Source organism: Odocoileus virginianus, chromosome 23 (assembly GCF_023699985.2).
Source record: "Odocoileus virginianus isolate 20LAN1187 ecotype Illinois chromosome 23, Ovbor_1.2, whole genome shotgun sequence".
NCBI lineage: Eukaryota > Metazoa > Chordata > Mammalia > Artiodactyla > Cervidae > Odocoileus > Odocoileus virginianus.
Window position 1 is genome coordinate 11,078,470 of NC_069696.1, and position 22,564 is coordinate 11,101,033.

At 49.5% G+C, this 22,564-nt stretch overlaps 1 protein-coding gene across 4 annotated transcripts in view; it reads right to left on the reverse strand.

Annotated features, from left to right (window-relative positions):
• EFCAB6 (EF-hand calcium binding domain 6) overlaps positions 1 to 22,564 on the reverse strand; it is a 241,475-nt gene that overhangs the window by 69,871 nt on the left and 149,040 nt on the right. For all 4 annotated transcript variants that reach the window (XM_070453475.1, XM_070453474.1, XM_070453473.1 and 1 more), the window contains 4 exons: positions 20,872 to 20,986; positions 18,484 to 18,617; positions 13,584 to 13,819; positions 569 to 665 (listed from right to left, as the gene is read on the reverse strand). In XM_070453475.1, coding sequence (XP_070309576.1) covers positions 569 to 665; positions 13,584 to 13,819; positions 18,484 to 18,617; positions 20,872 to 20,986 — 582 coding nt within the window. The remainder of the gene's footprint in view (positions 1 to 568; positions 666 to 13,583; positions 13,820 to 18,483; positions 18,618 to 20,871; positions 20,987 to 22,564) is intronic.

Here is a 22,564-nt window from a genome sequence, read left to right on the forward strand (position 1 = left end):
AAAGGAAGAAACATCTCTTTAAAATGCATGTTTATAACTGTGGGGGCTTCCCTGGTGGCTCAGATGGTAAAGAATCCACCTGCAATGCAGGAGACTTGGGTGTAGTCCCTGGGTTGGGAAGATCTCCTGGAGAAGGGAATGGTTACCCACTCCAGTATTCTTGCCTGGAGAATTCCATGGACAGAGGAACCTGGCGGGCTATACTCCATGGGGTCACAAAGAGTCAGACAAAACTGAATGACTAACACTTTATAACTGTGTAAAAATAAATATGATAGCCTTTACATTGCTTCATTTAAATTTTTAATTCATATCAAACTTGAGATAAAGCCAGGAATTTCAGTTCATGTAACTCCTAAAATCACTTTTTTTCCCTAAAGACAAAATTGACCTTGAATGTGAGAATTTATTTTGAAAAAGTATTTTAAGAATCAAAGGAGGCACTACATGGGTATAAAAAGTTGCTTTCCCATCTCAGTGACTGGATCAAAACAGCTCCATAATCCCAGTGACCTTGGAACACTGAAATAGATGACCTTCCCTTTTAAGGAAACAATCGCTTTCTCACCTTAGACAAGTCTGACCATCTGGTTTTTGCTTTGGTGACAAGGTACTGATGCGCCTGTTCACAAGCTAGTTCTGAATCTGCAACCTTCTGTTTTGGTCTTAAAAGAAAAAAAAATTATAAATAATTCTGTTTCAATTTAAAAGACTCATTAATCCCTCAAGGGATTCCCCTACCCCCATTCGTGACAAAAGTACTATAAAAGTCTGCTATTTCACATCTGGTCTAACTTAATTCTTAAAATACAGTCTTACTTCCCCAGCTTCATGTTAGGGAAATCTTAAATTTAGTTAGGAGTCCTTGCTTATTTCCAGATAAATGCTGTTCAACTTTTCCAGCGGTTCACAAAACAAAAAGGGTTCATTTAATCCCAGAGGGATAAAAAAAAGAACACAGCACAACATTGGTTTTGGATGAAAACAACCCAAAACTTCTATTTATGAATGTACAAGTGGGTGTGATAACTCGGACCAAAGCAAACAGTCTGGGAACCCTAGGGAACATGACCTACAGACTCGGTCTCGGCTCACGCTCAAAGGTTGAGTCTGTGGAATACAAAATGATCAAAATTCTATTTACTCACAGAACGGTGGGTGCCGAAGACACTTTCAAAAAAGACTGTGGTTAGGGCACCATGAAGCTCAGTAAGACTGTAGCTGAAGGAATTTGGGGTGCCCTGGGCTCTCCCACTCACTACAACAAATTTGGGGAGCAGATCCTATAAAACCTTTTGCCTCTTCTATCTTTGCGGTTGCCCTGCTGGGACCCTTGTTCACTCACGGGCACACGGGTGATCGGGGTGTCTTGCCTGAAGGTGAGTGAGCAAGCCCCCACAGGGACCTTCACAGGAATTTCTCCCCAAAGGAACCCGGAAAACCAGGAGGAGGACCGCAAACAAGCCCCATGCTGCTCTTTGTTTTTTCATTTTTTGGTCGTCTCGTGCAATACGCAGGATCTCAGTCCCTTGTTGTCGTTGTTCAGTTGCTAAATCCCGTCCGACTCTTTGTGACCCCATGGATAGTAGCCCGCCAGGCTCCTCTGTCCATGGGGTTTCCCAGGTAAGAATACTGGAGTGGGTTGCCGTTTCCTTCTCCAGGGGATCTTCCCAACCCAGGAAAGGAAACCATGCCACCTGCACTGGAAGCGTGGAGTCTTAACCAGGGAAGTCCCCCAGGTCACCCTTTGAGAGACGTATAATTCATGGTCATGAGCTGCTTGTGAGGAAAGAAATCTAAAGAAAAAACTGCAGCAAAGGTTTATGCGATCCGGGCAGCTCTGCGACTCTGTATGTGATGCTGGGCGGGGCGGACGTGGTTTCTGGGGTGACCATGACCTTCACGAGCTCCAGTTGGGCTGGAGCTGTCAGTCACTTGCCACACGGAGTCTGGGATTTCCCAGCAACGTTGGCATCGTCACCCCACTTTGCAAAGGGGGACGCTGGGCTTTGGAGAGGTGAAACAGCCTGCGGAAATCACACAGCCAGTTCCGGGAATCCCGGCCCATCAGCTCAGGGCCCGCCCATGCTGGAGGTGAGCCTTTCTCATCATTTTCACTCCAGCTGAAGCTCCAGCTTTGGCGGCTCCTCTAGCGTCAGTCCTCAGAGGAGAGGACCCAACAGGCAATTCAGCGCACAGAGGTGAGAGGGCCACCGTGGTTTTATGCGCGGAGGATCTTTTCGCTTAACATTTGTATTTCGCTTCAGCGAGCTCAGTTCTGCCAGCACCGCTGGAGTGCCCAGCCCTGTGCAAGGTTAGGGCGAGTGAGGCCTGCGGCCGCTGTCTCCAGAGGAGGTTCTCATGGGACCTTCTGCTCCCGTCCTACATTTAGAGCAGACAGCAGAAGACTTCCCTGGTGGTCCGGTGGCTGAGAATCTGCCTGCCAATTAAGGGGGTCATGGGTTCAACCCCTAGTCCAAGAAGATTCCACAGCTTCCTGGTGACTAAGTCCACAAGCCACAACCACTGAGCCCATGTGCCGCAACTACCGACGCCTGTGTGCCGAGGGCCCGTGCTCCGCAACGAGAGGCCACCACACTGCAGAGCCTACACGCCACAATGAGAGGAGCCGGCCGCTCGCCGCAACTAGAGAAAGCCGCATACAGCAGTGAAGACCCAGTGCAGCCAAAAAGTGGTAACGATAATGGTTTAGTCGCTAAGTCGTGCCCGATACTTACAACCCCATGGACTGGGAACCTTCCAGGCTCCTCTGTCTATGGGGATTCTCCAGGCAAGAACACTGGAGTGGGTTGCCATTTCTTTCTCCAGGGGATCTTCCTGACCCAGGAATCCAACCCAGGTCTCCTGCATTGCAGGCAGATTCTTTATTGACTGAGCTACAAGGAAAGTCCTTGCAACCAAAAAATAAGAAAATAACTAAACACAATAAAAAAATAAAAAAGCAGACAGCAGGCCACGGCACTGGAGCCAACAAATTAAGCAGTGATCGTCCGCTCTCTACGAGGCTTCTCCTTTAAATCCTTCCGAGAAACTCTGCTGCTGGTCTCAGCTGTCGGGGACGGCCCCCAGGTTGCCTGATGACAGCGCTCTGTACCTACTGGTCACTGAGAGCATGGTGGCCCTCAGAAGCCCCCACTGGGCTGTTGACCTGTGTGTCACTTTCAAAGTGTCTTGTTTAGAGCGGTGCCTCTTTGGTGAGTTACATAGACTTTGACTCCCCGTGGATTGGCAGACAGGAGTTCTTGGACCGGCAGCCACTGGGTGGAGTCTTCTCCCTCCTCCTGCTGACATGGACCACATGAGGGTGGGCCCACTTTCATTCCTCTTTTGGCAGAAGCCAGCTTGTGGGGTACACAGGCGAACTACGGCTGGCACACCTCCCTTGACTGAGACCTGCCCTCCCACTGACCACCCAAAGTCTTCAAATCCACCAGGTACTTCTACATTGCCAAGCCCGGGAGCCTTTGTTGCCTAACACGTGACACTCTTAACCATCTCTCCCCTCTCTCGTCCCCTTCGTGACGCTGCTCTTTAAATCACAGCATGTGTTGGAACACCCACCACCTGGAGAACATGTGCCCTCAGTGAGTGCCTCTCCCTCCCCACCTGCCCCCCACTCCTTCTCCCTCCTTCCCCCCAAAGCTCATCTACTCTCTGAGAAGCCATCCCTGTTCCTGCCCCCGGCTGCCACCTGGTGCTGTCCACACCTCCATGCCACTGGCACGGCAACCTCACCTGCTTCCCTGTTCCATCTCTCTCCAACTGCCTACCGGACTCCACAGAATCATGGAACTTCAAGGATGGAAAGGGATCCAAAGATCAGCCAGTCCAATCCTCTATTGCTACTGTGTTTTTGCTGTCGTTTGGTCACTAACCCTTTGCGACTCCATGGGCTGCAGCACACCAGGCTCCTCTATCCTCCAGTGTCTCCCAGAGTTCGTTCAAATTCATGTCCATTGACTCCGTGATACTATCTAAACATCTCATCCTCTTCCGCCCCCTTCTCCTTTTGCCTTCAATCCTTCCCAGCTTTCAGGGTCTTTTCCAATGAGTCTGCTCTTCACATCAGGTGGCCAAAGTATTACAGCTCCAGCTTCAGCATCAGTTCCTCCAGTGAATATTCAGTGTTGACTTCCTTTAGGATTAACTCATTTGATCTCCTTGCAATGCTACTTTACCACTAAGGTTTTGGAAGGTTGGGTGGATTATGTTGCATTTTCACAACTATTGCTTAAAGGACTGTAGGTCCTAATGACACACAGTCCCCTGCCGTCACTGTTAGACTTCACCTGACCCCAGTGGGCTCACCTGGACTTCCCCCAAAAAGGATGGAGGTCCTGAGAGGCCTGTTCTGTCTCTGCAAAGTCAACACGCTACCAAAATGATCCCACTGTCTAAACACACATCCAATACACCCTGATTTCTTTATTGGGCTATGAGGCTTGGTTATTTTTCTTGGTGACTCATGCTCAAACCAGGCACTCCTACTGATTTCCCATTCATTTCTCCTCTGTCCTGTTTTGTATCCTTGTCTCCTCTGGAGAGATCGGAAGGTTTTTCCATGGCCTTTTCCAGAACTTACATAGTTCCTCTACTATGGCCTGCCCTTTTAGATCTTGACAGGCAGATCTAGCCTCCCTGTCCACCAGTTCACCAGTCACGAACTCTTCCCATGTGCTGCCCTAGGTCCTACAAACACAGTGACGAGCAAGGCAGACGGAACCCACGTCCACAAGGAGCTCATGCTCTGATGGCCGGAACATATAGCAAACACTTGGAAAAATAAGTGAATCAGGTAACTTCAGCTACTGAATGTGACTGAGAATGAGGGACCAGGGTGGGGTCGGGGGCACTTCAGCCAAGAAGGTCAGAGAGCAGCTCCCTGAGGCCTGAGTGATGAGAAGGTGCTGTGCCATCCTGGGGAGCAACATTCCAGGCAGGGCCAGAGTCCTGAGATGTCCCAGGGAGAAAGGAGCAGGCACGTCTATTTCACCCCTTCACCCCCTCTCTACCACTGATTACAGCTCTGGACAGAATACAGAAAGCAACTCTCTGAGGACACCCAAAAGTAAGTAATAGGATACTGGTGGGGGCGGGGATCAAAACTTGAAGACCAACTTATATAGTGGTGAGTTTCATGGGTTTTTCTCCCTCCCTATTTCCACTTTAAGAGCTGCTTAAAGACAGTTCTAATTGTGGAATTGTGCACTGGATGTGGACAGAAAAAGCCTCGAAAGAAAGCCTGTTTTTCTGACCAAAGAACTAGGAAGGCAAGCCCCTAAAGTACAAAGGACATGAGGGAATCCTCCCCTTTCTTGGCATTTTTTACTGTTCCATTCCTGATCTGAGGCAAGAGAAAGTGGAAGTCGTGTCCGACTCTTTGTGATCCCATGGACTATGCAGGATTCTTCAGGCCAGAATACTGGAGTGGGGAGCCTTTCCCTTCTCCAAGGGATCTTCCCAACCCAGGGATCGAACCCAGGTCTCCTGCATTGCCGGCGGATTCTTTACCCGCTAAGCCACAAGGGAAGCAAGCCAAGTTGCAAAACCACACTTCTATGATGGTGCCAAGCAATGGTACTGGCCCAGTAGGTACCCCAAATTGAAATACTTCTCTCGAAACAGAGGGGATGGTGAAAGGGGTCCCTGTGTTCAAGGAGGATTGAAGAAATCCACATTGTTTTCTCTCTCCTTTTCTCTTTCACCGTGTTGCCCTGGAGGTGGACCCAGTCATGAGAAGCATTCAACAGCACAGAAAGACTAAAACCTGAAGATTTTCCAACCACAAGACCAAAAAGTGGGTTGCTGACTGCTGGAGAGGGTGGGAAGAAATCACAGAGAGGAGAGAGCTGGAGAAAGGGAAGCTCAGGTGCATGAAGGAGGTGCCAGGTGCACACGCTCTGATGTGTGCACACTCTCTGATGTGCACACATGTGAAACTAACCCAAAGCAACCCGGTGAGAGCGTTGAGAACCTGACTAAGGGTAGTTAGGACTGGCTCCTGGGAGCTGCCCTCATGGGCTGGCCTGATGGAGCTGCAACGGCTCTGAAAACTAGACTGAGAGTGAAACCACAGAGGGCAGGTCAGGACATGCACTCTGAAACTAGCTGGATGGATTGCCTGCTTTGAAAATCAGTCAACCAACACGCTACCAAGGATTTTAACAGAACAGAGTGTCACAATAGAACATTAGACAGATCCACAATATAGTCCAAAATTACTTGGTATACGAAGGACCAGGAAAATGCCAACAATTTTCAAGACAAAAGACAAACAAGCACCAACTCCAAGATGACCTAGATGTTGAAAATACCATATTTTAAAGCAGCTATTATAATCATGAGGTAAGAGTACACATTCTCAAAATAAATGGAAAGACATAAGTTCTGAGCAAAGAAATAGCAGTTAAAAAAAAAAAAAACCTGAAAGAACCAAGTGGAAACTTTAGAACTGAAAAATACAACAACTGAAATAAAATTTTCACTGTGTTGGGTCAATGAAGATGACAGAGCCATCACTGACAGAGTCAGTGAACTTGAAAATAGATGACTAGAAATAATCTGATCTGATCAACAGAGAGAAAAAAAAAAGAATCTCTCCAGGGCCTATGATACAGAGGCCTGTGATACAAAAGCAGAAGATCTAATATCAGGTCCCTGCAGGACTGAAAGGAGAACATAAAAAGATTGCTACTGAAAAAAGTTTAAAACTTCAGGAAATAACAGCTGAAACCTGCTCAAAGTTGGTGGAAAAACATAAATTTACAGATTCAGGAAGTTCAGCAAACCTCAAAAAAGGTAAACTCAAAGAAAATCATACTCAAACACACCACGTCCTCCTCCAAGGGATCTTCCCAACCCAGAGATCGAACCCGCGTCTCCTGCATTGGCAGGTGAGTTCTTTACCACTAGCGCCACCTGAGAAGCCCTCATACTAAAACTACTGATAACTAAAGATAAAGGAAAAATCCTGAAAGCAACCTAAGAAAAATGACACATTTATAGACGGCTTCCCTGGTGGCTCAGTCGGTAAAGAATCTGCCTGCAACTCAGGAGACTGATCCCTGGAGTTTGATCCCTGGGTCGGGAAGATCCCCTGGAGAAGGAAATGGCAGCCCACTCACTCCAGTACTCCTGCTTAGGAAATCCTGTGGACAGAGGAGTCTGGCGGGCTACAGTCCGTGGGTCACAAAAGAGCTGGACATGACTTAGTGACCAAACCACCACAGAGAGAGGACCGTGTGAAAGACTGTAGATTTCCCCTCACAAACTTTTGGCCCCTGCAAGGGCCAAAAGACAAGGGAACAACATTTTTCAAGTGCTTTAACAGAAGAATTGTCGACTCATAATTTTATATTCAGGGGAAAAAAACTGTTAGGAATGAAAGAACAATGAAGATATGATCAATGAAGGAAAACGAAGATAATTTGTCTCCAGTAGACATGCTAATGGAAATTCTTCGGAGAAGGAAAATGACAGCAGAGAGAAAACTGGAACTTCAGGAATAAAAGAAGAGAAGCAGAAATGGTGAATATAAACATACATTTTTCTCAGAGTTTTGAAATACAGGAACCATAAATGGATTACAAACGAAGGAGAAATAGACAAATGCAAAATTATCATTAGCGACATCAGCATTCCCCTCTTGGTAACTGGTAGAACTAACAGAAACTAAGAAAGAATCTGAACACTATAACCAACTTGATCTAATTGACATTTACAGAACCCTCCACCCAGCAACTGACAAATACACATTATTTTCAAGTATATATGGGATAAAGAGTTTGCCTGCAATGCAAGAGACCTGGGTTCCACCCCTGGGCTGGGAAGATCCCCTGGAGGAGGGCATGGCAACCCACTCCAGTGTTCTTACCTGGAGAATCCCCAGGCGGGCTACAGTCTTAAGGGGTCGCAAGGAGTCAGACACGACTGAGTGACTAAGCACAACACGTTCACCACGATAGACCATTTCCATGGTTATAAAATGAACCTTAACAAATTTAAAATAATTAACACCATACAAAGTATGCTATCTACACTTAACAGAGTTAGATTAGAAATCAATAACAAACAGTTGGAAACCATGGAAATATTTTGAAGAAAAAACATCCTTCTAAATAATCGATGGTTTCAATAAACAGTCTAAGGGGAAATTAGAAAATATTTTGAACTGAGTGAAAATAAAAACTACAATGTGTCCGAATTTGTGAAATGCAGCTCAATCAATGCCTATGAGAAAACTGACAGCATTAATAAATAATTCAAATAAAAATCTGAGCTTTCAGCTTAAGAAAATAAAAATGCAGGACAAACTCCAGTTGACCTTTGCCCCACACAGGTTTGGACTGCACAAGTCAACTTATATGCCAATCTTTTCAACTCATACTTTGGGGAATTTTTTGGAGGTTTGTGATAACTTGAAAAAACTCACAGATGAACCACACAGCCTAGAAATATTGAAAAAATTTAAGAAAAAGGTATGTCATAAATGCAAAAAATATTTGTAGACAGTAGTCTATCCTTACATAGGCATAAGGTGATATTTAATATAAAATTAATGTCTTAATTGTTTTCCTGATTTATAACTTTACTTTCAAAGAATTACATTATCATGTAGTATGTCTCTTCCTCTCTTGCCCCCTCTCTCTCTCATACTGGAGAAACTGAATATTACTGTATCATCACAGGTAAGGGTTTTTTATTTTTAGTGTAACAAGGATTCCAATACTGCATTTTGAATATGAGTGTAATATTGTATGCCATGGCTTTGCAAGTGGCTCAGTGGTTAAGAATCCGCCTGCTAGTGCAGGAGATACAGGACACACAAATTGGATCCCCAGGTTGGGAAGATCCCCTGGAGGAGGAAAAGGCAACCCACTCTAGTATTCTTGCCTGGAAAATACCATGGACAGAGGAGTTGGGTGGGCTGAAGTCTCTGGGGTGGCAAAGAGTTGGACATGACTGAGCATGCATGCATACATGCGCTGTATGCCATAAAGATTTTATAATGATTAATTCATGACTGTGTAGGCTAGGCTACCAGGTCCACAATTGTATCAGTACACTAAGCTCCCTTAAAGCAACCATACTGCTGCTTCTTTGTTATCCATGCATGAATTGTTATACCTCTAAATAAATATGAATTCCTTTTTCACATTATCTTTCCATCTTTGATGTGTAGAGTTGTACACCAAAACGTATGCCGCCTACAGTGTTTTGAATCATACGAGACAACACAGACATGGGTACTGACAGACGATGCATCTTGTAACAGACAATGGAAACTTACAGTATGGATAAACACTGTACTGTAAATGCATTTTTCTCTCCCTTTTGGGTTCGATCCCTGGGTTGGGAAGATCCCCTGGAGAAGGGAAAGGCTACCCATTCCAGTATCCTGGCCTGGAGAATTCCATGGACTATATAGTCCATAAGGTTGTAAAGAGTGGGACACCACTGAGCGACTTACTCACTCACTCACTCATGATTTTTTTAACAATATTTTCTTTTCTGTAGCTGGCTTTATTGTAAGAATACTGTATATAATGCATATATAATCTGTGTGTTGATTAACTTTGTTATTTGTGAGTTGTCTAATCAGTCATCTATTAGTAGTTAAGTCTGGGGGGGTCAGAAGCTCTACACAGATTTATGACTGTGGGGGGGGTGGGGAATCAGCTCCTATGACCCCTGTGTTATTCAAGGATTAACTGTATACTTAAAGCAAGAAGGAAGAGAAAGTATTAAAGAAGAGAAATCAATGAAATTGAACAGAAAAACAACAGAGAAAAATGAATGAAACATAAAGCTTGTTCTTTGAAAATATCAATAAAATTAATAAAATCTTCAGCTAAATGGATCAACAAAAAAGAAGAGAAAGCATCAACTACCAATATCAAAAAATGAAAACAGGGATATCGCTAAAGACCCCATAGCTATTGAAAGAAGAGTAAGGAAATACTGTGATCAACATTATTCTCACGAATTTAACAGGTTAGACAAAATGGACCAATATTTTAAAAGACACACATTATTAAACTCAGTCAAGAAGGAACAAATCTTAAATGATTCTGTAACTATTAAAGTAATCAGATTCACAGCTAAAATTCTTCTGAAAAGGAAACTCCAGGACTGAATGATTTCATAGATGAATTACACCAAATATTTAAAGAAGAGATAGAAAATCTGTATGATCCAGAAAATAGAAAGTGGCATTCATGACTTTTATTCTTTCTTAGAGATCTGCCAAAGAAACATAAAAAGTGCATTTATTTTCTTTATGAAATAAAACTCCTTTTATCTTGCAATTACCACATGGGTCCATTGAACCCTCTTAGAATAGGACAGATCATGGGGTCTTATTGAGCTTGATTCAATGATACTAGATCTATTTCATTATTCTAGGAAACATTCAATTGTTTTTCATACATTGTTTCCAGTTATGCTAAAAAGAAAAAGGAGACTAAATAATAACAAGAAAACAAACAAACAAAAATAGAGTCTCCTAGCAGGATGATACCATATTGAAATGCATCACCACTGTTACATTACCCTTCAGTTTTCTAATTGCACTGCCCTAAGTGTAACAGCATCTTTCAGAAAGGTATAAAAGACACCAGGGACCCCATCCTGGTCTTACGTTAGCTTTCACTGAACACAGTTGAGAACTGAGAATTCTTACTTCAAGCCCAGATAGCAAAGGGAAGAAAACCGAGATCACAAGATGTTTCACATGATTAGATGAACCAGAAGATGATGGTGAACTGGATCACAGAAGCCAAATCTCGTGATGAGTGAGTAAGTGATTCACATCTAAGAACAGCAAGGCAATCTGTTTCCACTCAGTCAGTCATTCATCAGGAATGACTGGATCATACAAAATTTTGTGACAAGAAGCTGACCGTCTAATTTTGCTAATAGGACACTTGATAGCATTCTTTCATCTTTGATGATGTACATGCACCAAAAGGAACTTGATGTGGGTTGTCAGTAGATAAATGGACAAGGCCCATGTGTTTTAAACAAGGGGACAGATGATGTAAATGAATCAGGTCACTGGACTAATCACTCTGCTATTTACACATCTAAAAATGAAAATGCTGTGTGCAGTTATGAAGCAAACGAGATGATCTTCCTGTCTTCGACAAAGATATGAACCTTCAAAGTTTTCAAAAGTACTGCATTTGATTTTGCAGGTGGAAAGTGAAGGCCCAGAATGCAGAGGGGTCCAAGAGAGAGGACACGATGGCTTCTGAAAAGGGAAGGCGTCCAGCTTTGGCTAGTGGAAAACAGTGAGACTGGGGGGTGAAAGAGACCAACTCCACACAGAGGAGGTGGCCCCTCCCCACAGGCACCCTGAGTTCCAATCTCTGTCCACTGCCCATCACCTGGGTCCTTCTGGACCAATCAGAAACTCTCCTTGAGACCTCAATTCCTTTATCTGCAAAGTCAGGTAGTGATGCCTCCTTGAAGGGTTGTAGGGAATGAAAAGATACATCTTCATGAAGCACAGGTTCAGGCTCTGGCCATGGGAAGGCTTGGCTTTCTAAAGCAGTGCCTTGGTTGGGTCTCAGAGCTCAGACTACACCAGGCCCTTGGGGCCCAAGCTGGTCTTCCTGGATCCAGCCTCTGCATCCACCGTCTACTCTGGGGCTGCTGAAGGATGTCTGCATGGCACAACACGCCCCCCGACACGCCACAGCAGAGAATCCTCTCCGGCCTGCTGACCAAGCCTGGCACTCAAGCCCCTTCTCACCCGGCCCTCCTGAAACTTCAGGCTGCTCCCCCTGTGATGCCACACTGTGCACGCGTCCTCTGACCGGTCCCTGAGTATGCTCCGTACTCCCACCTCTGCGGTTCTGCAAACGCGGTCCCTGGCCCTGAACCACCATCTGGTAACTCGCACCGGAGAAACTCCTCCTCACATCTCAAGATCCAACTGAAATGTCCTACTTTTCCTGTTCACCTCAAGCAGGCTTGGTCTCTCCCCTCCCTGTGACACTTCAGACATCCTTGTATTCCTGTGTTTTTGTACTTGTCCCAGTCCAGTCCTGAGCCCCTCAAAGACAGTGTTCATCTCATCCACCTTTGTACCACTGAGTCCTGGGGTGATGCCAAACTCACAGCAGACCCTCGGTAAATGTGTGATGGATGAACAACTAATACAACTAAGACGGTGGAATCACGCGGATGGGAAGACTGCACTTTGTGGTTGAAATTTTCCATATCCGTTCTGCATACATTCTCCAGAAAGTTCTTTCTGAAGGATATTTTCTTGCTTTGTTTGAATGTTAAGCAATCAAGTCTCATATTAAAGCTCCTCACAACTGGAGCAATTGGAAGCAGGAGTCCAACTCACGTGTTCCATGATCGCTTCACTTAGCAAGAGACTACAGTCATTTTCTTCCTTGCTAGCTTTTTAAGTAGAGACAAGATAAAACCAGCAAGTTCAGAAGGGAAAATTAAAGGGCAAGGTCAGCGGCTTCTGCAGCCTGCACAAGTGGCAAGATCTGGCCCAGTGACCGGGGCGACTAGTGGCTCCCCCTATGGGGAATGCTCTCGTCTGGGGGTGGGCACTGGTCTGCAGCCCCTGGGGGCTGGAGGGGCCCAGTGATGATGTCACTACTGGGCTGAATCACTGAGGATCAAGGGCGGCCCTGTGCTAGCAAAGTGGAGGGTAACATTTCACAAAATATTGATAGTGTACTTGTAATAATTGGTAAGGGAGCGGCTGAAAGTCCCCTTCATTCATGCCTGTCAACAGATCCCAGTGGGGGAGGAGACTGTGACAGGTCCCAGGTAAGATGGAAGGCCCGTCACTGCTTCAAGGAGAAGATGCCCTTACTGAAGAAGCCAAGGAGACGAATAAGTCATGGCCCCAGCTGGACGCAGAGAGTGAGGCTGGTGTGGGGTGAACAGTGGGGGAGAGTGGGGAGTTTTGCCTGAGAAAGGGCTGGAAGTGGTCCTCGCATCTCCCAGAGCAGCTGGCGCCACTGACCCCAGGGTTTTAAAGAGAGAAATATACAAGAACATGGGTGGATTTATGTGCATGGAAAAAAGACAGAGATGACACTCAGTTTCCACCAATTACCACAAGGTGCTGTGTGGTTCCCCAGGCCAGGCTTATTGCCCGTTAAGGACTCAGGCCTGGGGGAAGTCCATGTGTTCTCCTGACAAGCACCCAGCACTGCCCTCTGCATGTGGTGCACCCAGAGGTCTTGGGAGGCTGAGCGACACGCCCACCTATCTGGCCCTGGGTTCACACCAATGAAAATGTACAAGTACGCATGTATATTTACATGTAAATTAACAAGACTAGGATGACGCACAGTGAAGTACAGAAAAAAGAGATGCTCACGGGGGCTCAGAGCAAGTGCACCTTCTCACCTGTCTCTGCATTTTCTAGTCTTTCTACACTGAGCGTGTGACCCTGAGAGTGGTTTTTCTTGAACTAAGGAAAAGACAGAGTGAACAGATCGGGGGCGGCAGCCGCCCCGCCCCCAGCCCCGGCCCTTGGCACCATGTGGAGCCCGTGTGGACGCCGCCCCGCGCTGGCCTCTTACCTGAGCAGTCTCTGGGGCGCGTCGTCATCCATACTGAATGGCCTTTTCTCGCACAGGTTCCGGAACTCCCGGAAGTTTAACGTGATGCTGAGCCTCAGGCCGAGAAGGCCCAGGAGGCGCTGGAACTCCTCGTCCTTCAGGTTGAAGAGCAGGTGCTGCAGCAGCCGGTGGAGGTCATGCATGGTGATGACGCCGTCCCTGTCAGTGTCCATCTTAAAGAAGGCGGCGTATGGGTCCTGGAGCCAGGACACAGTGTCACAGCCCGGCCCCCCGAAACCTGGGGCCGCCCCCCACCCCCGCCCTGTGCTGCGGACTCATCCCCAACATGAGGGATGGCCGCGCTCCCCCTGTGGCTTTTTTTGGAGATTTCCCTGCTCCTGCTCCGGGAGTACCCTTGCCAGGGCTTGCTTTCCCAGGGCGATGATGAACTCTGTCCTCAGGCGCCCTCTTTCAACACAGTTCATGAAAGGGAGAGGAGTGGTTTTTCTTTCCCCCGCCCAGTTCCTTTGGCTTCTGCGAGTGGTACTTCCAACATCGGAAGTGAAGGCTGAGTATGCTGGAGCTTTCCAGCACCTGTAAAAATCTGGTCCTCGATGTTTTTATACGGGTTTTGGAAATGGCAACCTTTCAGAAAGGCAGCTGCTGCCTACAGGACAACAGGTGCTGAGCTGAACTCTGCCAAGGAGCTGCCCAGAGGATGGGCCCTAGTTTGATGCCCGGGCTGAAATGACGCCCCCGCCCGCCTGCCCAAGCCCTGCCTCTGCGTCTGCAGGTCGCGCCGCGGTGACTCCCACTTTGCAGGTGAGGGAACAGAGAGAGGCTGGCAGGGAACCTGCGGCTGCAGCCAGACTGTGGGGCTCAGGGCACATCCAGGGGGGCAGGCTGCTCAGTTTCCAAGCCCGGCTCTGCCCAGTACTAGCAGAGTGACCTAGGGAAGAGACTGAACCCCGCCAGGCTTCTCACCCATCACAGAGGAAGACAGAGTCCCTGCCTACGGGGTCATCATTAGGACTGACTATGCCAAGCAGGTGAAGCACTTAGGAGAGGATGTGTAGGCTCTGTTAGGGTCTAAAATGCTGTTTGTTATTATTACTGTTGCCTGAGGTTGGACAGTGAGCACCCGGCAGTGGGATCTGAATCAGGTCCACCTGGGCCAACACCCCTGCTCCCCCAACTCGGGCTCCCTCCGTCTCGGGCTTGGAGTGCAGCCGCTGCAGCTGTTGTCCCCACCCCCGGTCCCACCAGCACCTCCTGTGGCCCTGCCTGGGGTCTCTCCGGCCACTCTGGGGGCTCTGACTGCACCTCTGCATCCTAGGACCCTCCATAGAGGTCACATAAAGCAAGACCTGCTTCAACTCGGGTGTGCAAGTAAAACCTTCTGGGGTTTTGTGGAAGACCTACTTGTACTCACTTATTCATTCACCAAAGATCACTCTGCACCAACATGCACAATCACTATGTTAAATACAGTGGGAGCTGACATCCAGGGCTGCCCCTGCCTCTCAGAGTTGCCACCATCCAGCAGCCTCATCCCCGGGGCAGTGCTCCGGGGTCTCCTGGGACCACTGGCCTCTCTCTGCCATGGACTCCCACCATGTCGCAGCTCCCAGCCCTCCCACAGCATCCAAATGCACGTCTCCAAAGGCTTTGCAGCATCTCCCCTTGGATGTCAGAATGAGCAAGGCCAAAATCAAACTCCTGGCCCCCAGCTTGTCCTCCAGGGCCTTCCAGCTCAAGAAGTGGCAGCACCCCCCTTCAGCTGCTCAGACCACAATCCGGGCGAAGCAGCAGAATATGCAAGCACACAGGGGAGGAAGGCGCTGGCCGGAGCGTGACCCAGGGTCGGGGGGCCGAGATGGGTCAGAAAGGGGCTACAGCCAATCAGGCGGGACTCTGGCTCATTCTGAGAGAAAGGGGCCGCCCTGAGCAGAGCAATGTGTGGAGACCACCCTGCAGGGTCAGGCGTCACGGACAGATGGTGAAGCGAAGAACATGGTGGCCGAAGCATACGTATGAAGATCCTATTTGTGTGTGCTGTGGGGGAGAGGGGGGCTTGGTTCTGGTTGTTTTTAAACACACATGAATCCACAGACATGTGCCCAAACCTGCACAGACCCTGTCTAGAGGGTGAGGTGGAAGGTGAGGCCACAAGGGCCACGGGAACCTGTGCCCAGGTCACGACCCCAGGTCACCAAGGGGGTCTTGGTGCCCGCTTTCCTCACCAGTCAGGGAGGGGAGATGCCCCTTGTTTGCTAATTGTTCCCTTCCACTGTTCGTGGTCTCTGGCCTGGCCTGGGAGGGTGAGGCCGCCTTGCTCAGCTTTGGTGCTGTCTGTGGGCCCACCTGCACTGAGAGCCATTCATCTGGTTACAGGTCACTGAGCAATTAGCAGCAGCAGGATTAACAGCATTTTCAACTAATATAAGATAGATTTTTCATTATTGATGAAGAGAGAGATTCAAGAATTTCTCACAAATAGGAACTCAAGAAAGGAAATAAAGTGACTGGACCTTCCCAGTCAACCATCAAGACATTCTCTGTTCCATTTATATACACCCGTGAGGGCAACGAGCACCCACCAGGGTCCTGGATGGAACCGACATCTGAGTCTGTATCATGCATACCCTGGCAATTAGGGCTTCGCTTGTCTCACCCACTAGGTTATAAGTTCCTTTCAGGATGGAGTGGGCATTGGCGAATATTTATTAAATGAATTTATCAGTTAATTATTTAAAATTGAGACCCTCTTAGGAAACATAGGACACATGTGTGCTGTGACCAGGCTTCACGGATAATAAAGGCAGGTGCCAGCAGGGAGCTTGGCTTCTCTGTGTCCCCACTGGGAAAGATGAGCGACAGGAGATCGTGGGGAGGGGCCAGAAGAGGGGTCTGGGTTTTCACTGGTGGGGTGGCAGGTGATGGCCTCTCAGGGTCTGGCTGACCAGCACGAGGGACTGCTTGACCCGGTGCCTCGACTTCCCCCTCTGTCCTCTGCCTCCTGCCAGGCTCTCCTTCTTCAGAGAAGTAGGCTCTCCACCCCACAAGGACCCCTGCCTGCTCCGTGTTCTTCTTGGTTGGGCGCCACATGGGGTTAACTGATGAGGACGAACCCGTCTCCCTGTCTGCTTATGATGGCTGTGTGTTTTCAAACCAAGAATCAGGATGCATGGTCTGATGGCTGGGCCATCAGTCAAGGTTAAAACCATCCTGCAAATTCGAGCTAGACAATCGTAAGTGTGTCTATTGTAAAATGGGAGCTCGGTAATAACCAAAATGAACCTCCAATTGGCAATCCGTGCCGGGAAGATGTTTCAGGCACAGCAGATGGGCTGCCCTGCTCCTGGGGGCTGGCTCCGCCTCCCCTCCCCTGGCCCCCACATTGTTTCCTCTGCTGAGGTGTTTGATCCTACACACTCTGGGGTCTCCACGCCTCAGTGACTCCACGCCCCAGGGTCTCCTCACGCTGGCATCTCCACACCCGGGGTCTCCTTACCCTGGCATCTCCACACCCAGGGTCTCCTTACCCTGGCATCTCCACACCCGGGGTTTCCTTACCCTGGCATCTCCACACCCTGGGTTCTCCTCACCCTGGCGTCTCCTCGCCCCGGGGTCTCCTCACCCTGGCATCTCCTCGCCCCAGGGTCTCCTCACCCTGGCGTCTCCATGCCCCGGGGTCTCCACGCCCCGGGGTCTCCTCACCCTGGGGTCTCCACACCCAGGGTCTCCTCACCCCGGCGTCTCCATGTCCTGGGGTCTCCTCACCCCAGGGTCTCCTCACCCAGGCGACTCCACACCCCGGGGTCTCCACACCCCAGGGTCTCCACGCCCCGGGGTCTCCACACCCCAGGGTCTCCACGCCCCGGGGTCTCCTCACCCTAAGGTCTCCTCACCCTGGGGTCTCCTCACCCTAAGTTCTCCTCACCCTGGGGTCTCCTCACCCTGGCGTCTCCTCACCCTAAGGTCTCCTCACCCTGGTGAGGAAACTCTCTTACTTCCTCAACCCTCTGCCCCATTTTGAAGCTAAATGGTCGGTTTATCAAATTGCTCTTCTTTCCTACTTAATGACCCTCTTTTACTTCTCAACACAAAAATAGTTGAGGTCATTCTGCCCCTGCCTCTGTGTTTGAATGGCTGCTATTTTCCCCATCTTATCCATTACAACTTCTGCATGCAACCCATGCCTCAGTCATGCAGAACTGGGAGCTTTCTCGAAAGCTCATGACCCACCTGCCACCTGCCTTGAGTAAGCCCACTCTTCTATTTTTCACTCCTTTCTTTTTCTGGCCAGCACATGCTGAGGGTTTAAGATTCCGTTTGGGGGTCACCTCCTCCAGGAAGTCCTCCTTAATGGCTGTTTTCCTTGTGCCCCCATAGCACAGTACCAGTCCCTTTATGAGAGCCAGTCGTGATATGTCTGAATTGTCTGTTGACCATCTGTCTCGGGCTGGACTGAGCTCCCTGAGCAGGGCTCCCAGCTTTCAGCCCCAGCTTTCAGCAGAGAGTCTGGCTTATGACATGGAAGTGCACAAAGCTTGTTTGGTGAGTGCAGGAGAGGACTGGATAGGATGATTGAAAGGATCCTAAATTCGCTGTAACTTGGGTTGTCGTGACCCTTCCCGCCCCTCCCTGTCTTGTGAGGAGGGTCTCTTTACTTCTCTGACGCCTCTGAGGGGCAGAAGGCAGGCCTGGCAGTGTCAGCAAGGAAGGGCCTCGGGGAGGGGAGGGGATCGCAGAGTTAAGCCCCTTCCCCAGAAGGGGAGGAGGGGCAAGCCTGAGTCTAGGAAGGAGGCCTCTGAGAAGGGCTGGGGCGCAGGGCTCATTCCTGCTGTGGCTGAACAGAGAGGAGGAGGGGCGGGGGCTGGGTCCAGAAAAGGCAGGCAGCAGGGAGGTCGTGATTTACCCGGAAGAATTCCTTCAGTCTCCGGGGGAACTGTCTCAGGCACTCTTCAGCAGTGACAAAGTAGCTGTCCACGTCACCTTTAGGAAGAACTGGAGTCTGGGGTGGGGTCACTTCTGGCCTGTTCATCTTAGGATCTGAAACAGCGAATCAGGAGGCTTCTGTTAGTGGTGGGCATGCCTCTTTACTTCTATCTCAACGCTTTACAGAACTTCGGTCCCCAGTCTTGCTAGAACTCTTGACGGTACTATGACTCTGTGACGGAACATGGCGTGAACTCTGTTCTGATCTTAGAAATGTCCCTGTCACCACGAGAAGAGCTTGTCCTCAGACCGTTGGGCCACCCTCTCGCTTGGCACGTTTCTGCATCTGGCTCCTCCGTCCTTGCTCTAGGGCAGGGACGATATCCTGCCTGTCTATCCCTTCGTTACCGGAGGCAGAGAAGGAGGATTCCTGCCCGTTCTGTTTCCCAGAATCAGGTCCTAAACGCAGGAACGTGTAACTCAGTCACCGGGCAGGTCCTGCCCACCTCTGTGCTGGATGTTAGACTGGAGGCCTCCGGACACCTTCTGGACAAACCTTGGCCCTTTCCACAGCCCTAAGAGGCAGAGTCTCTCCTTGAGCCTGGTTTATGTACAAGGAGACCTATTACTATGCCCATTCTACAGACAAGGACATAGGGGTCCAACTTCCCTGAGGTCACAGAGCTCACAGGCCGCTAACCCAGGCCCGCCGGCTTCCGGAGCCCAGCCGGTTGATGAATCAATGAGGCCATCTCTCTCCTCCCTGAAACGGAGGAAGCATAACCTCCACTTAAAAACCAGCCCATTTCCCTCAGGTTGCAATGACTTGAATGTGGCCTTCTCTAAAGGCAGGCTGCAACGTAGGACTTGGTTTAGGATGTGACTCTCTACACATGCTGTTAACCCCCACTCCCTGATGTGGTCTGGGGAATGAACGGCAGGCAGGGCCTCCGGAACTCATGGACGTCCTTTAGTCCAGCCTTGAACCTGGCCTCCGCCTCGCCTGCACCTGGGTCTGGAGTGGCCTCCCCACCCCGGGTTTGCTCGCCCAGCGGATAACACCTCCCTCTGGTGCCTGATCCCCTCTGCCTTGCCCACTCCCACCCCCCGTGGCCTGGAACCGCCATCTCCCCACCTCCAGCATCTGGCCATGTATTGGGAGTACTGATGGGGGACAGGGGGTGGGGGAGAGGGGGAAGGGAGGAAGCTGCAGGGCGAGGTGCCCGCTTGTGACAGGCCCCCTGCCCTGGGACCTCGGGAAGTCACTGCTCACCCTAGGCCTCCAATTTCCTCGCCTCAGTGAAGGATGCACTGGGGCACTGGAAGCACTCACTAAGGTAAATGTGGGTTCCTTTCTTTTCTTTTTATTGCCTCAAAAATGTCAAAGCTTATGGCCAAAGAAAGCGTCAAAATCCCCAAATTCCACAGCTTCTCGTGTTGTCTTTGGGGTGGGGGCTCACGGGACCTCTCTCCTTTAGAATCAGCAAATGAAATCTGGTGGTGGGGGTGCTGGATGGGACCTTCCTCTTCCCTGGTAAGGAGTCACAGCTGCCAGCTCCTTGAGCGAGACCCACTGCACTATTCAGTCATCACCCAGACCAACCCGGGGGGAGAACAGCACAATGCAAGTAGCGGTCTGGGTTCTGCCCTGTCCAGCCTGCAGTGCTCTCATATATCTGTGGACCCGTGGATATATACACGGGATTTCTGCAGCTTTTCCGGAGGGCTTATTTGTCCATCTAAACTTCAGTAAGAGTGGAGACGGGGAGGGGAGAGACTACAGATCTGAGAAGCGGGAGGCTGGGTGCTGCTTGTCCGCCTGCCGGGTGTGTGGCTGGGAGAGCAGAACAGGTGCAAGGGGCAAACGGGAGGACCGGGCGCTGAGCAGACTGCGCCGTGAGCGTGAGTCCCCTGGTAGCCCCGCGGGCAAGGGAGGGGAGGGCCCGGGGCCGGCTGATCTGGGCCAAGTCTCCTCCGGGTCCAGGAAGGACGTGGTCCCCGCTGGGGCACAGGGGCTCGGATGACAGATAACCAGCACCTACTTTTAGGAGGAAAACCTTAGAGGACACGGGTGTGACTGGAGGAGCACAGGCTTGGGAGTCAATTTTAGAAACCATTTGTGCTCTTACTATTTGTAGAAGGCTCTGCCAGACAAAATTCAGCACTCACAGTGCAGCTGAGTGGGGGTAAAAAAAAAAAGGCCGAAACACGGATAAAATTAAACAAGAATGTCTGTTTCAGTCTTAGGACGCACATGGTTTCCACATCTCAGCTCACACTACTTCAACCCCAGTGGCCTTGGAGCCCCATGCAGAAAGACCCATGGGGCCCCAGGTGGGAGCCAGGTTCATACTTGGCTGTTAGCTACCTTCGAATCCTGCTGCAAAATCAAGATAACTCATCCCTTCTTTCTTATATCCTAATTTTGTGGTCAACAGAGCGTACTGATCGTCATCCATGGGCATTCCATTATCTTCTAGGACCTGACGAGGAAGACAAGTCAGGGGGAAAGGCTGTTAGGTGGTTTCGGGTCTTTGCTGGCTGAGCCCTCCAGCCCCGCGACGAGCTCATCACCACAGCCTCTGCAGGCCAACCTGGTTGTTACGTGTCTGCTCCCACCCCCAGGTTCCCACAGACGAGGCCAGGTGTCCTGGGGCTGGGGCCCTGGGCAAGGCTGGTTTGTTGAGCAAGAGAACAGAGGTGCAGGCGGGCACCCAACCAGGCCCAACCTGGCTTTGGTCAACCCGGCATGCAGGCTGCAGGCACTGCTGCGAAACTTGTCACTGGCCGTGCCGTCCAGGTGTCCAAATTCACATTTGCTGTGATGGCAGTGGCTTTCAAGTTTCAAAAGTTAGGTTTATATATATTCACATACGTGCTAGGAAACACAAACAGAGTCAAGCAAGGTAATTTGAGGAGGGAAAACTAGAATTTTGATTGCAGTTCCATCACGGTCCAGTTTAAACTGTAAGTTACTATGCTTTTTGTGGGGGATCCATGGACCACCCATTTTCCTCTCCTTTCGTGATCCACTCGCTGAAAGTTATCCAGGGTCCCTTCACTCCACCACACATAACCTACTGTTGACCTATGGTCTGTTTTGTGTGTGGGGCGGGTGGGGCTGAGGGGGTGGCGGCTGAGAAAACATAGTTCCCTGCACTGCAGACGGAAGCAGAATCCCCGAGATGACTCTACCTGGGAGGGACTGATGGTCTGGGCTGTTCCAGGGGCAGGTGACGTTGGCAGCCCTTTGCCAAGGGCCAGTTAGTCAGCAACCTGGACCCAGCTACCTGCCTGGAGGTGAATGCTCCCGAAGGGATGCTGGGGAGAACAGAAGTGGGAAAGAAGATAGCACCTCTGCCTCTCACAAATTTTCACAATTTAAATGAGAAAACATGGCTTTCTTTCAAGAAATGGACATTGAATCATAATTCAAAATGTGTCTGTGCATCTAAGGACCAAAGATACCCAGGATGACTGGACTCTCCCAGGACAGACAGAGGAAGGCTGTATGGAGATGGGTTAATAAAGGCTCTGCCTGAGTGGTTCGGGGTGGGGAACACACAGACCAGCCATTAACGTGGTGCTGATCAGGGGTTGTGGTGGCACAGGAAGCCAGAGTAGGTAGAGAGCAGAGGAATAGTGGGGTCAGTGCTACACGGACAGCATTCTGTGGAGGAAGCTGAATTCGGGGGAGGGAGCAGGAGGATGGGATGAGATAGAACCCATCATCACCACCATCACCATCACCATCATCACCATCATCATCACCACCATCACCATCATCATCATCACCATCACCCTCAACATCACCATCATCACCATCATCACCATCACCCTCAACATCACCATCATCACCACCATCACCATCATCACCATCACCATCACCATCATCATCACCACCATCATCACCACCATCATTACCACCATCATCACCATCAACATCACCAACACCACCATCACCATCAACATCATCATGATTTAGCAGTGCTTATCAGTAACTTCAGATATTCAGATGATACCACCCTTATGGCAGAAATGGAAGAGGAACTAAAGAGCCT